The 15908-nt window shown below is 34.2% G+C and overlaps 1 protein-coding gene across 1 annotated transcript in view; it reads left to right on the top strand.

Moving 5' to 3' along the window:
• RYR2 (ryanodine receptor 2) overlaps positions 1 to 15908 on the top strand; it is a 347696-nt gene that overhangs the window by 186062 nt on the left and 145726 nt on the right. The window contains 4 exon segments of the mRNA XM_031552189.1: positions 2747 to 2850; positions 7405 to 7488; positions 8904 to 9063; positions 15455 to 15602. Coding sequence (XP_031408049.1) covers positions 2747 to 2850; positions 7405 to 7488; positions 8904 to 9063; positions 15455 to 15602 — 496 coding nt within the window.

Genomic DNA, 15908 nt, shown 5'->3' with positions numbered 1-15908 from the left:
AACCCACAAAACCAACAACAACCAAAAAAAATGCAATATGGAAAGCAAGTGATATGTTTATGTGAAATATTAATTCCTTGAAAGTCAGAATTTATATGCCAGTTTATGTGCTATTGACTTTCTTTTTTAAACATAAAATCTGATTCTGTAGGTGAATAATAGATCAGGCAAAATTATTGAGAACAAATTATACCTGGTTTGATGGTACAATTTCACTGAGAAATTCACTACCAGCAGTGGTCTTTTCTCAGTTAAAGTAATTGAAAACCCATTCTGCATTCACTAAAGAAATAAAAACTGATTTGGAAAAAAAGTGGCTTTATAAATAACATCCCATTTACGAGCAGAATTATAATTGATCAAGAATTGTCATAATGGTATTTTTGCAATAACTTTCATTTTACATCTCTAAAGATTAATATGAACGGTGAACTTACGGTCCTTGAAATTTTGAGGGCTTCTCCAAAAGTAATGCCTCCTATTTTGTAATGTTGACCCACAACATCAGAGATGGATGTTGGTGGTATGACAGTAGAGTTTGAACCCTTCCCACCAATATTCCATTAAATTTTGTTGCTGTGTGACAGATGGCAGCAGAGGCGCAGTCTGACGAAATGGTGTCTGGCATGGGACTGCATATGAAGCAAAGGTGTGAAATTGAATTCCTGTGTGTGGAAAAAACTGCATGCATTGACACTCATCAGCACTTGCTGAATGTTCATGGAGACCAAAGAGTGGATGTGAACACAGTGATGCTATGAATGGTGCATGGAGGCATTATTTTGGAGCAATCTAAACATTGCTTTAAACAGATTGTGTGCTGAAATGCACTCCACATTGGAAACAGAAAAACATATTGAATAAAAAATTAGAACTCAACTAGTAAAGTGGATATATTTATATTTATACTATGAATACCTTCAAAAATATCGCACAACTACATTATTTTAGTATGTTAAAAATCATTTTCATGGTAGAACATGTTTTTCCACTCTTTGTTAAGTACTATGAGGACCTGCTCTGTGGCAGTAGCTTGTTATTATAGCTTGAAGCCATGGAACTGCTGCTGACCTAGTTGTCTGTGAATTACAGGCACTCAGATAATATGGTGTTCTAGTTTCTGTTTGCTGAGTGTTCGATTTTCTTGGCTAGTTGTACAACAGAGGTGCCCATGACTACATATTTCTGTAATAGTTCTGAAGCTGGTTAAGAAGTGCGATTGCAGGAGTAAATCCAATTACTATTTCTGATTACTACAGAAGAAAGAGAAAAATCTAGTTGAGGACTGCAGCACATTCTCAAAGACTAGCTTTGGTGTGTTACTTTCACACTACTCAAAGGAATAAATGCTGAGCCTTCTACTTCTTAAGTATCAACTTGTCTCAAGCTGGGTAACTGGAATAATAGCCACTATTGGAAAGGGTGTGAAATGGCCACTACCGTTGGAAAGGATGTGAAATTGAGAAGTCTGGCAACACTGGAAAAGAACATATATTTTTCAAGTCCATAAAAATGGGAAACGCTTATTTCTGTGATGCTTTTCTGTGTCTTAAACAAGAATACTCTAAGAGTACAGTTAACTGCATGTGGAGTGAGACAGCAGTAGATAGTGCCAGCTGTTACAGAAGCACAAGACTGCATGAATAGGCTTACCTCTCCTCAAGATCTGTTAAACTGCAAATTGTTTTTGAGAGCTAAAGGAATCACAAAAGCATTTCTGTAGGGTTGTGATGTCCTCTCCTGTGTTGAACTTTTCTTCATGACATACCATGCCATGGGTAGAACTGTTGAAGTGTTCCCCAGCCTATGCCTGGTGAAATGAAACAGGTTAACTTTTGATATCTTGTTGGCTGACTTTCTCTATTGAAAGCTGCAGAGGCGATACCATCTCTGTAGTGCAGCTGTCATTTGTCAAGTGAATAATAACACTGCGTATTCTGGCTGTCAGAGAGAAGGCATGCTTGGATTTATCTCCTCAGATCTGTTTTTTAAACCTTTTTTAAAAAAAAATAAGTTACAAAAAACTTCCTTGCAAACTAGTGACTGCCTTATATTTAGTTCATTATTTCTCAAGCGTGTTGTGTTTTAGTTTCAAATCTGTAAATTTGTAGATTAATTGCACTGAAGCTCTAATAACAAGTGGCAATGGAAAAAAATTACAACCTTCATTATTTTTTCCTGAATCAAAACTTTATTACCAACATTTTCATTTAAATAATTTAGTTAATATTTGCAACTAGTATATTTTTAATCAAGCCTTCTTGAAAGACATAGTCCTAGTAGATTTTGTTGGCTGAACTCTCATGGGTTGAAGATGCAAGTCTGAGAGCAGTAGAATGCTCAGCTATCTCAGCCTTTGAGGTTGCCTTTTCCAACTACGAACAAAACTGGTCTAAAACTGTGTATAGGAAGCTCTGGTTAAAAATATTTTTTATCAGATTTTGAGTTGATAAAAGTATGGGTTTTTCTAAATTACGGTAACTGCTGTTAATGCTGTAAAAGAAAATTAGTGTTCCAGTCATTTGTGACTGCTCAGTTGTTGAATTCTTGTATACCACTGAACATAACTTTGACAATATAGAGATTCAGTGAAGTAAAAGATAGACTAGTATTTTTTTTTTTTTTGAGTGGTATTCGGTTTGAGTAATGCTGACAAAATCAACCTTAAATATTTAGTATTTTGAACTGTTTTGAAATTTCAGCAAGTTTTAAAGATATATATTAATTTTTTTTACTGCCTTTTCAGGTTAGAGATGACAACAAAAGACAACACCCATGCTTAGTGGAGTTCTCAAAATTGCCGGAGCAGGAAAGAAATTATAACTTACAAATGTCTCTTGAAACACTGAAGTAAGTTGCTCAAGCTTTGAAGCTTACAGTAAGCTTTCAGCAAACCTATGGAGTTGCAGTTTCCAAGTTTATAATTTGACACGTGATGTTTCCTACTGAGTGATGTATTCAAGCTGCATACCGATCTGCGCTTCTTCCATTGAAGATTTTCATAAACGGTTAAATTATTGTGTTAATGGTGTTTTTGAAATGGCAACTCTGACAGTTTTTGTCTAGCTTGGAGGAAAGAGAACTAAATTCAAGCTCTGAAAATAACATTTACGTCTTGTTTGGTTTACTTCACTTTAGTCTAATTAGTTTTAATTTTCTGTGTTGGTGAAGCCTACTTTGATGATTTCATTGGGATTATGTGGCAAGGTTTTGGTAGCGGAGGGGGAAACTCTTCTGTGTGAGAAGAGCCCAAAATCTGTCCCATCTGGCTCCAAAACAGATCTGCCCCTGACCAGATCTAAACCTGTAAAAGAATGAGAAAATATAAGAGAAACAGCTCTTCATACACCAAGGTAACTGCCACAGGAGTTGCTCCAGGCACTGAGCAGAAGTTCCCTGCAGCCCAGCATAAGCCTATGGAGGAGGAGGCTGTCCCTCCTCATCCATTGGGCACCACATGGAGCAGATATCCGCATGCAGCCAACAATGACCTGGTTTGTATCAGAAATAGCATGCACAGCTGGGCTAAAGAAGAGATGGTTTTCCTGTACTCATCTCTTGTGAGGCTGTAGCTTGAATACTGTGTATAGTTTTGGGCTCCTCCCTGCAAGAAAGACTTTGAAGTCTTGAGCATGTCCAAATAAGGGCAGTGAAGCTTTGAAAGATCAGGATAAGAGGACTTATCAAGAGCAGGTGAGGGAACTGGAGTTGTTCAGCCTAGAGAAAAGTAGATTCAGAGAAGACAGATCACTCACTACAACTACCTCAAAGAAGGTTATAATGTGGTGAAAGTCAGTCTCTTCCCAAAAGCATCAAGCAATCAGATGGGAGGAAAAAGTTTCAAGTTGCATCAGGGGAGGGTTAAGTTGGATAGTGGGAAAAGTTGGATAGTGGGAAAAATTGTGAAGGATGGACTGCTGTGGTGTGAACCCCATATTGGAGCAGTTCTTGAAGAGCTGCTGTCTGTGGAAAGCCTACGTAGGATCAGTTTGGGAATACCAGCATCTGGTGGGAGGGAACTCACGCTGGAGCAGGGGAAGAGAGTGATTGTGAAGGTGTGGCAGATGACGACGTGTTATGAGCAGACCAAAAACCTCCACTCTCCTTTCTCCTGTACTGCTCAGAAGGAGGAGGGAGAAGATGGATGTAGGAAGAAGTTGTTTTTAGTTTGCTTTTAGTCTGCTAGTAACAGGTACTAAATCTCCCTATGCTGAGTTTTGTTTTACCCATGATAGTAATTGGTGAGTAATTTCCCCATCTTTATTTCAACCCTTGAACACTTTTTGTCTTTTGAGGAGGCAGGGAGAGAATGGTGTGGTGAAGTTCAGCTTCTCATCAGCGTAAGAACACCATGACAATTTGTTTTGAGACATGACTAACAATTAGCTATTTCTGTCTCTGTGTGTATTGCCATAGAACAGTAATATGCATTACGGATGAGCAGTTAGATGTGTGAATTTCATGAAGCTCTGCAGCTGGAATTCTAGAAAATTTTAGTGGGATGTTAATAGTTGTATCGAAATCTTGCATCTTCTTACAGTGTATTTACTTCTTCCTGTACATAATGTTAGCAAAGAATGACTTTATGCATATAATAATACCTTTCTGGGAAGATTTGTAGTATATTATTCAGAAATTCACTATCTATAGTGTTTAGAATCATAGTCCTTATATTAGGACTATGCATCTTCATACTAGAAAACTAGGTAAAATACTGTTCCTACAATTTTTTTTAATGGATTTCTTTCCTGGTGAGCTTCTCTGTGCTATTTACTGATCCACCATTTCCATAGTAAGTTATTTCGCCTGCTTCCCCAAAAATATGTTTATGAGCCTGAGTGTTAAATAGTTTCTGAAAGAATACTTTTGCATTATTTAGAGATAAAGCATTCAGAGACAAATTGAACTCCATTGGAAGCAAGAAGGAGCAGGCAGACTTCAAATTTATCTTCAGCTAGGTACTAGAATTTCAAGAAAAGCTTTTGAGTCCTTTGTGAACACAGCATTGTGTAGGAATGCAGAATATCTTCTTTTCCTATTCTGAACTTACAAAATATAATATAATCTTTATTAACAGATAGATCTGTTGCTGTATTAATCCATATAATATTACTCAGGCATCACTAAAGTCATTCTGAGTATTGACTGTACACTCATAATGCTTATTTTAGTGTTCCTTAAATGATTACTGGTTCAGGATTAATGTGCTTCTAATCTAACCCTGACATATCTAAAAATCCACTTTGCTGAATAAGCGTACGAATTATGAACATTTTCTGTTTTAGTAATTCTATTAACATAGAGCCTTTTCATTAAATGAACAGTATCCAAAAGATGAAGTATTCTGTCTTTCTGTGCATCTCAAAATTCACATGCTTACTGATCTTAATCTTCATTTTGTTCTTGTATTACTCTTTGCTTTTTTCTGAAGTTTACAGTTTTAATTTTGCAGTATCGTATTGCACTCATTATGTATATATTTGCTGCTCAGGGACTTGAAAATGAACATCATACTTATTTCATTTCTCCAGGCTTGCAAAGGTGAAAAAATAGTGCACTAATTCATTCAAGATTTTACTTAGTATGATAACTTGAATTGCAAACATTGCATTCAGGCACTTTTCAGTTTTCTTGTTTAGCTCTGAAGTGCTTCAGGTATCTTTTGGATTCCACTTTTATAATCAGTCTGTTTGAAATGTCAAGTGAAGTGTAATTAAAAGTCTAACTATCAGCCCACAACTGCCTTTTAATCCCGTTGAGCTTTCTGATTTGAATTTGCAGTGTTCAACTGGATATAAGGTTCAATGTCCTATCTTATGCTACAAGTAGGTTAGGGTTGATGGGGCTTAACTCCACTGCATTGCTTTCTGTTGTTAAATATGTTCTCTTGCTTATGTTAGTGATAGCTGCGTCAGAATCAGATATGGTTTATGTTAAATGAAGGTTTATCTTTGTTATATTTCCTCAGATTGTGTTTTGCAAGAGTTGTCCTCTGCATGTTGACTTCCTGGTATCTAGTTTAACTATCTGAGTTAAAATAGGGTTTCACATAACAATAGCACTTAATCCATGTAGCTAGCCCACTTTATGACTCTCCTTGAAACATTTAATTTGTCTGTAAAGAGATATATTGCTAGAACAGTACTTATGTCCATTTTTTTCCCTCACAGTCATATGTAAAGAGCAATAAATATAGTTAGGACAATTCCAGAAAATATTATTTTAAAGGGAGATAAGAACAAATACATTCTATCTTCCTTACGTGTTGGATGGAATTGGGATTGGAGCCCAGGCTTTACACTTGTGATTTGTCTTTCAATCTAATATATGGGTATAGCCCTCAGATTTTGGCAAACTTCTGAACTTACTCTAAAGTTCTTTCTTGAATTTTGTCATTTCACTCTCAGTATTTCAGTAGTTCATGTAGGTTTAAAGATACTAAGCTTCAATAATCCAGTATTGAAAGTATGTGCAGGAACAAATGGTTGATGATTTACAGATCAAGATGTATGTTAATAGAAATAAAAATAAATAAATATACATATAATAAATATAAATAAATTATAAATAATTATATTTATTATAAATATAAATAAAAATATAAATTTACACTACTGGATAATGTGACTGTATAGAAAGGAGGAGTTTTGAACTTATCCAAAGTCTCTGTCAACCCTGTTATGAGGCATGCAGGGACCATTTGTCTTCTGAAATCAGCTGCATTTTACAGGGTTGGGTCAGAATGTCTTTCCTGATCAAAGCCCTGTACTACATAGCACACTGAATATATCTTAAACACTTTTCTTTGAAGTGGGTCAATATCAAATATCCATATTAAGTATTACGATGGCTGTTTTGGTATAATGCTTGGTGTGTATTTTGCTGTCAAGTCTTTTTTTAATAATGTGACCTAACAAAAACAAGATACAATTGAAATCCTAGAATAACATCATCTCTTTCTGAAGATACATTCCAAGAATAACAAGTGATGTTTCCTGTCTTTTCTCCTTTTATCAGCTTAGGAGTAAATAATGTAACATAAAAAGGTTTCGATTTACAACAATATGAATACATATATAAACCATAGAAATAGGTATATAAAGCAGAAATATGTATTTCAAGGACAGGGAATCTTTTAACCGAGGTCTTGTAAAGATAGCAGACTATATGATGATTACATTTTGAAATAATCTCATATTTTTACTAAAATGTTTGAGAACACCTTGTGGCATTTTCTTACCACCATAAAGCATATTATCTATATAAATGGACAGTGTTTATTTTTCCATGTTATTTTGTCATTCTGTAGGTCTCATTTATTTGTTGTATGGTGTCATTTACATACCTGGCAACTCTGGATATAGAAACATTGGCAGTAATTTGTCTGTGATTCCTGTGTTCTAGAACCCTGCTGGCATTAGGCTGCCATGTTGGAATTGCTGATGAACGTGCTGAAGAAAAAGTGAAAAAAATGAAACTTCCAAAGAAGTAAGTTGAAATTTAACTGCATTTTTTTTTGTTAGGCAGTATAACTATATAGCATAATGGGGTTTGATTTTGTGTAGCTACTTTCGTAGATAACTAAGTATATGTGTATGCATTTATAGGTGATTAGAAATTTATACATACCTATGCTTATATTTTTCCTTTTAGATACTTACAATCTGATGTGTAGACAAAGTTGAGGTTTTCTGTGATTTTGTTGAAACGTCTGGTATTCTATTTATTATTACAAAGTTCTTTATTTATAGAGTCTAGTGCAGCAACTTTTCATTTGTTATTTACAGCAAACTTGTCAATGTATTTTGCCATGCTGTAATTTTTAAAGCAACCCTATTGAAAGTCTTGGAATGACTGTACTGGACCATCATAATAACTTGATTGCAAAGAATCAAAGATTTGCAACCGTATCCATATCCCTCTCCCTCTCTCTCTCTCTCTCTCTTTTTTTTTTTAATTTGAATGAGGACAGAACTCAACTGCTGATCAGACTAAGAAATTTCTGTTTTTGTTGCCAATATTATTATTACTGTCTCTATTATTTTAACATGTCTAAGCATACTTATTAAAAGATTGAAAAAAATTTTGAATCCTGGGCAACTCTCTCTCATTCAGAAAACTCTGTTTTGAAGGTTGTTAGGCTAGAAGTATTTCATAAAGCCTGCAGCTGAAGTGTCATAGATTTTGGCTTTAAATTTGGCAAGTCCTTATATGCTGCATGCATTAGTCTGTGCGTTGTGTTCTTTACTGAAGAAAACCTGGTCATAAGCAGAGTGGGAGATGACTAAGTCTGTGGGAACAACTTCGTAAATGCAAACAACACTTCATTCTTAGGACTGCTGAATGTAGTGAGGAAATTCTTCAAGTTGCGCTTCAGTTTTAAATATTTGCTTCTAAAATTTAAAGGTTATCTAAGGATTGAGATATTATAAAAGAAAACTTACAATAAAGGGGCTTCATGTAATCTTGAGTAATCCATTTAACCTATTCTGTTTTACATCTTCTTACGTAATAGAGAATATTTTCTTCCATCAGTAGGAGGTTTTTAGACTGCAATAATTATTAACAAGACTTCAGAGGAAATAAATAATGTTCATATAAGTATATAGATATGTAACATCTGAATCTATTCATTTAATGTGAGAAAGTACTAAAATACTTCAAAAACATTTTTAGTGCAAATCATTTTGTGTAGCTTTCATTGTTTCTGCATCTACTTCTTCCCATCAAGATACAATTACCTTAAAGAAAAGTAACAACAAATGTTAGTACAGTATTATTATTTACATTAAAAGACAAATTATTTTTATTGATACATTGCATGCATATAGCTTCTTTCCTTTGCAGTTTCTATTAACTTTTACTTTCTGCAAAATAACTTCAAGTTCTCTGTTTTTGGACAGCTACCAGTTGTTGAGTGGATATAAGCCTGCTCCCATGGATCTGAGCTTCATCAAACTGACCCCCTCTCAAGAAGCTATGGTGGATAAACTAGCGGAGAATGCTCACAATGTATGGGCGAGGGACCGAATTAGGCAAGGCTGGACCTATGGTATCCAGCAGGTCAGTGCCATTTTCAGTCATTTGAAAAATTACTTATCTATTGAGATATTTTGAGAGATTGTTTGCAAAACTTTTGCATAAAATAAATCTGTTTTTATATAGTTTAAGGTACTTGCTTCAACTGATCACATACTGACAAAAGTACCTTTATGTGATAAAATATATGCCACAAAACATTTCAGTATTGTCTGTTGTATCTTTCTATGAAGCTATTTTTTTGTTACTTTGTAAACTATTCAAGAAATCCGTGTTCTGTATTTGTATTTAAGCAGACAATGAGACAATGTTTGTCTTTGCAGATTGGAAGTGTGCACAGTACTCTCTACTATATAGATATTGAAGAGTTTTTGGTTATGGTACAACTCTTCTGCTTAAAATAGAATTAAATTCATTCCTATTTCTGCAGCTTTAAAAAAGGGAAGGTGGCCCTTTGAAGTGCTGTTAGCATTCCTGATATAATATTAATCATGAGAAGTGTTGAAAGTGACAATTTTCTCCTCTATTGTCAACTAGTCAGAGCACATTAATTCATATTGATCCCACTGTGTTAATCCTGTGTTTATGGAGGCATTGCACAATTTGCTTTTAGAAAGCGAATCTGTCTTTCTCCAAATGCTCAAAATAAGTATGTTTGATACATTAGAAATGCACTTAATAATTTACACCATGCCTCTTGTAATTTTTTTTAACAACCAAGTCATGCTCAAAAGAAACTAAAAGAAATCCTTGTGCTCTAATTCTTTACTATATAGGTGTAGCTATATATGATCAATATTGAACAGTTCTACCCTACCAGAACAAAGATAGTTACAGGCATTCAGAGAAGAACCCAGATAATTTTAAAAATTAAAAGGTTAACAGCCTGTGAAGATGATCTCAGGGTTGGAAAGCTGATTAATTGGGGTTACAGTTTTACAATCTTGCATACTTCTGTTTTAAATAATCTATTTTTTTTTTGGATCTGACACATTCAAACTGAAGACTTTTGTGTGTTGAGTGGGGCATTGTTGGTGAGCATTTACTGCAGTGGTGCTGTGAGCAGTGTCATAGTTACAGTTTCAACATTCAGGTTGTTAAAAGCAAAAGGATCTTAAGAATGTTTATGAATTTTAGGAAGCAGAATAGCAAGATTAACAGCGTACTTCATTCCTCTATGCTTGAAAGATAAATTACAGTAGTCTTATGGGTAAGCAGATAGATGATGTCCTTGAAAACTACTGATACCGTGTCCTGTGGAAGTGGGTATTTTTGCTGATTTGCTCTTAATTCAATTCTTTTTCTCTTTTCAAATAGTAAAGTTCATTTTCTTCTACAGAAATGATAGAGAACTGAATTCCAAAAGTGCATACAATGTCCAGATATCAAATGTCATTTGTATCATTCATTATAAGTCAAAAGCGAAGAGCAAAATAGCAAACTGCCTCGTTCTGGGTGCAGTGCAAATATGTTTCTCTTTCAGTTGACGTACATACAAGACGCTAGCTGCTGTCCACACTGCTCTGTGCTTTTGCTTGTCTCCAGCAAGGGTTTATTTAAGGGCTACATCTTGGTCATCCCATAAAATTACTGTGACATGTTACAGTACTGTAATAAAGTAATACTATAAACTGATCATACAGGGCTGTGAAGCAGTTTTCTAAGGAAAAGAAACTTACAGAAGTTTGAAAGTAGATGGAGAAATGACTGGAAAATACATTATATGGATTAGATCTAGTAGGTCTGTTCCATCATGAGTCCGTTGTGATTTGGGGATTATGAAATATGAAAAATAAAGAGATACTGTCAAGTAGTTCATATTTAACACTTTTTTCTGTTAGATAATCTTTGGGGAAAATGCCTTCCAAGTTCCACATATTTTCTTCCTCTAAATTCACCACTGCTTGTCAGGAATTTTTTATTTGCAAGTGATAGCTGCCATTTGTGCTACGCTGTGCGTACAGTGTTTTTGTTCTGCTGCTGCAGAGCCAGTTGGCAGAAGGGAGTACAAGTTAACTAATAAATTCTGTTCCTAGCACTGTACTGACAACTATGGTGACACTGATCACAAAGAAGTATTTTTCAGTAGGACAGAGTAGCTGTATGGATTTTGACATTACATCTTATTGTAATTCTCTGACTACCTAATTTATTTCATTGATAAGACATTTTCCGTAACAAGCTGATTGAAAAAAGCATTGAAGAATAAAACGATGCACTTGTGACTTCTTATAGTCATAAATATGAAGATATAAATCTTCATAGTTGTATGGAAAACATTCAGAACTCATGTAGATTTATCTATGAGCTTACAATATGGGTTGACTTTTATAAGGCTGCTATTGTGTGTACAGGAGCAGCCAACATTTATAAAAGTAAAGCAGAAAGGGAAAGAAAAGAAAAAAGCTCAGAGATCAGAAAACAAATAAAAACAAAGTTGTCCTCTCCCACTTCCTGAATATATGATTTTTAAGTCCCCACAATGATTTTGGGGGTCGCATCCAAAAATTCTGACTTTAACAATTGGTTGTAAAAATCAGCAACCTAAAAATTTCTTCCCACTGTGTGAAGAGCATCTTAAAAAAGGTTATCCTGGTCCTGGGGCAATTAATCAGGATGATGTTGTCAACTCAGTTTCCTCTTTGGTGCAAATTGCAATGTAAAAGATCAATCTTTTTAAGTCAGGATATTACTTTCTTTAGATTTCTCTAGAAGACACGTGAATTCACTGTTTGATTTGGAGTTGGTCTTCCCAAGATGTCTTGTGCTGCAACAAAGAGAAGTGCTTTTCTGCTAGAAGAAATAGATGTATGGGGAAAAATTGCAAGTTCAAAGCATGTCTCTTGTTTTGTCATTAAAGGTATCTGAAGAGGCATCTTGTCTTTTCAAAAACTATTTGTGTTACATCATTTTCAAATTTTACATTATTTATAATGAAGCATTAGTTCTTTCCATTTATAATAAGGGCACATCCTCCCAGACATTCTGTGTATGGGTACGGTCCTCAGTGTAGGTGGTAGAAGTTGTTCACGTACTTGCAAGGATACACATACTTCTATGAATAGAGCTGAGCTTCTAGAATGCCAGTTTAATAACACACTTTCTTCTTTGGGTAGATACATTTAGGATATTTTTTTTTTAGCATTAACATGAATATGGTTTTGTGAGGACTTTATAGTGCTTTTGGGTTCTAATGACACTGGAGGCTTGAAGTGGCTTAATAAGTACCAATACTTAATTATTTTTCTCCTTTTTCTCCTATGAAGTTTTTTTTAATTATTATTTTGGGGTTTACGGTTAAAGGTGAACTGTCTTGATAAATGCAGAGAAGCAGACCACTGTATAGGCAGATAAGAAGTGTATGATGCGCATAAATGATCCAGTTCACAGTGTATATACCTCACATCCACACACTGGCTTACTGAGCTGCATTTCCGACAGGCTGCTGACAAGTTCACCAGTAGCAGTTATTGTTGCAGTTGCTCAAAAATCTTTATGGAAGCTCAAGATCCGCAGACATGACAGCAAATTGAATCATTTCGCAGCTATGAAGTGAGGACTTCTAATGGTGCAAACGAAGTTTGAAAAATAACTACATGTCTGTCTCTCACTTGAATATGTGGTGAAATGCATTGACCTTATTCTTGTAATTTAACAGATGTCATTAAGGGAACAAAATCATTTCAGTACCACACAGAATATTTACCTATACAGCTCTAATTCTTTAAATCATGAAAATAACAATCTCATAAAATTATGGTCTTTAATTTTTCAGTGTTTTCTTAACTTTCTCTTTGACAGGCATACTTGATATGTTTTTATGTCTTTTTGCATCTTTTATCCTGATGATATGGACTGTTATGTGCTTTGGACTGTATGGACTCTGCCACTGTTTGTCTTTAACATGACATCTGTCTTTGCAAGCTGCAGTTTGCACTAAATTAGTTATCTACACATCATGTACTCATATTCAGTTATTAAATGAATGAAGTTCTGCACTTCCCAGCGTGTTTCCTCTGTGAAATATTTTGCATCAGCATTCACTACCTGGCAGTATTAAGTCTATGTACAAGATGCCAATGTACTGAAAAAATCCATCACTCTTAGTTAATCAGCTTTCTTGATGACTTCATTGTTATTGTAAAAAGCTCAATCACTGTGTAGGATCCATTCTCTTGGTTTGCTGCACTTAAACTACAGGAGTTCAGAAGATCCTAAGTACCAAAGATTATGATGAGTATAACTATAACAGTTCTTAGTTCAATGATAAATATAACGTTCAACATATAGATGTACAAAATTTAAATAGAAAATAAAGAGGAAAATTATTAAAAGATTAATCCCGACTAATATTCATACTGCCACATTCAAGCTGCCACAGTTGTGAATTGTTGAAAAAGATGACAATGTTAAATAAACTTAGATGTAAAGAAAAGAATCTATAAAATTGAGTGTGTTTAATATTTGCAATTTCTTTCTGCTTTCTTTTTGCTTACTGTAGCTTTGTGCTTAGGCATTCTGAAGGAGCAGGTGCTATGTTTTGTTGTCATGCATTGTTATCTGCTGATTGCCCATATGTTAATGTGAATTAATGATGGTTATGATAATTACCAGGTCATTATTCTAATTGCACTCTATATCATAGATAAGAAGTGTTATAAATTTTTTTCTAGTTATTTCTGATTCAAAATTTTGAAGAAAGTATTTCAAAATGCCTTTTTGAGCAGAGTGCTTCAGAGAAAACTTATTTTTTCTTTTATGATCTTTCCAAGACCAGTAATTAAAACCACGGTGCTTCACCTCCAATGTTCATGTGAATATTCTTTTATCAGGGAAGTAATAATTGCTTATAACATTTATATAAAAGCTTTTTGGTCCTTTCTGTTTTGGAAGCATCCCTTTTCCAGATCTACCAAATGAAATATTGGAGAAAGGGGAATGTCAACTTAAAACTGTTTTGAATGAGCATGGGAAGAAGTCCCTTCAAATTGTTTATCTGTTCACTGCACCCTGACATTTTTGATCCCATTAAATATAACTAGAGCTGCTATGGCATAGTGCTTAGAAATAATACATTGCTAAAGACACTATCTTCTTGTTTGCTTTTCAGCACACAAGTAGTGTCTATCCTGTGATGTTTCTTTACCAAGAATGAAATTCACTGTTAGAAGATTTCATCAAGCATTCGATGATAACTGCACTTCAGTATTTACTCACCATAATGAACCCAAAGGCAGATAGCCTTGTATCTAAGCATTACAAAGACAACAGAAGATGTCTGAAAGTATTTTTCAAAATGGATAAATCATTATCTGCCTACAAGTACAGGTGGAATGAAGACCACATACATTCTTAACAATAGAACAGTAATGATATAAAAGACAGAAGGTACTAGAGGCACTGTTTCCTGAAAGAAGTAGACAGTATTTTTCAATTCTCAATAAGTCCAACCAAGCGTAGATTTCTCCATATATCTTTGGTCTTTGTATCCAAGTAAACAATTATTTTTGATATATTTAATTAAAAAAAAAAGATATTATGAATAACATAGCTATTTGTATGGTTTCTGTCAGAACATGAGAATAAATTATAGATAATTGAACAGTTGTGTTAGTCACTAAAAATTTTGTAAATCATAGATGTAATCCAGTAGAACAATGTTTTCAAATGGAATAATTTTGAACTGAGGAAAACCTAATCCATGTTAGTTAATAAACTTAAAATGCAAATTTAAAATTTTACTAGTATAGTAATTTCAGTTGGAGGAGAGTCTGTTAGTTACATATTATAAAAGAACATAAAAACATTAATCATATCCTTACGAGAACCTTTATTTTGGAAAAGTAAATATTTAACATATGAAGGCATGATTTTATTTTGTTTTATTGTTTATTAAATAGTATTGTGTATGTTCATATTTTAAAAGCTTATAGATCTTATTTTGTTTATATCCTTTATCTTTTTTTGTTGTTTCGTTTTATACCTTGATTCATTCTATAATCAAAACCCATGTATTGTGCTAATACTTTCTCTCTGAGCTTTAATTAGGTACTGGCTTCTTGTGGTAGCTGCTTCTTAAATAGTGAATAAAAGATAGTCTGTTTGGCTTTTCACTCACGGCACTCTTTGCATTTCTCCATGTTCTTGTTTTAGTTTGTTTCCCTCTAAGCAATTTCTTTGATGGAAAAGCAGCATAAGCCATTTCCTTCATATTTGTATTATTTGGTTCTTGAGTAAATTCACAGTTGTTATTAGTTTCTAGGCCATTGCAACTTCTTAGTGTCCTTACTGTATATACAATATCATGATGTCTGTTGGTATAAATAGTGATTTTCATTCTACTGCTATAGCACAATTTTGTTTATATGAGAAGGTACAGTTCCTGGAATTGAATTGATTTTTCATACTTATGCAGGATGTGAAAAATCGACGAAATCCTCGCCTTGTACCTTATGCCCTTTTGGATGATCGAACAAAGAAGTCAAACAAAGACAGTCTTCGGGAAGCAGTCCGCACCCTTCTAGGCTATGGATACAACCTGGAAGCTCCTGACCAAGATCATGGTGAGTAATTTTGTTGTTCTGCTCTTTCTCTTTCAAAAAGAGAAAATAATCTACTTTGCTACTTGATTTCTTGTCCCAGTGGAATAGTCTAAACATTTTCAGTGTCTCCAAAGCTTAAAACCCTTTTCTCTGTCTTATGTTGTTCATACTACCCTTTGAATTTACATTCTTTATTGTTTCCTTTTCTGTAGCATCAGATGTAGTTTTAAAATGTGAAAATATTTGGTGTCTACTGTAATTCAGACACTTTTATTCACAGGTGGTTGTTTTTTTGTTGTTTTCTGTTTTTTTTTTTGTTTTTTTTTG

The sequence above is a fragment of the Meleagris gallopavo genome, chromosome 2, assembly GCF_000146605.3.
Source record: "Meleagris gallopavo isolate NT-WF06-2002-E0010 breed Aviagen turkey brand Nicholas breeding stock chromosome 2, Turkey_5.1, whole genome shotgun sequence".
Taxonomy (NCBI): Eukaryota; Metazoa; Chordata; class Aves; order Galliformes; family Phasianidae; genus Meleagris; species Meleagris gallopavo.
This window is presented reverse-complemented; position numbering and strand designations above follow the sequence as displayed.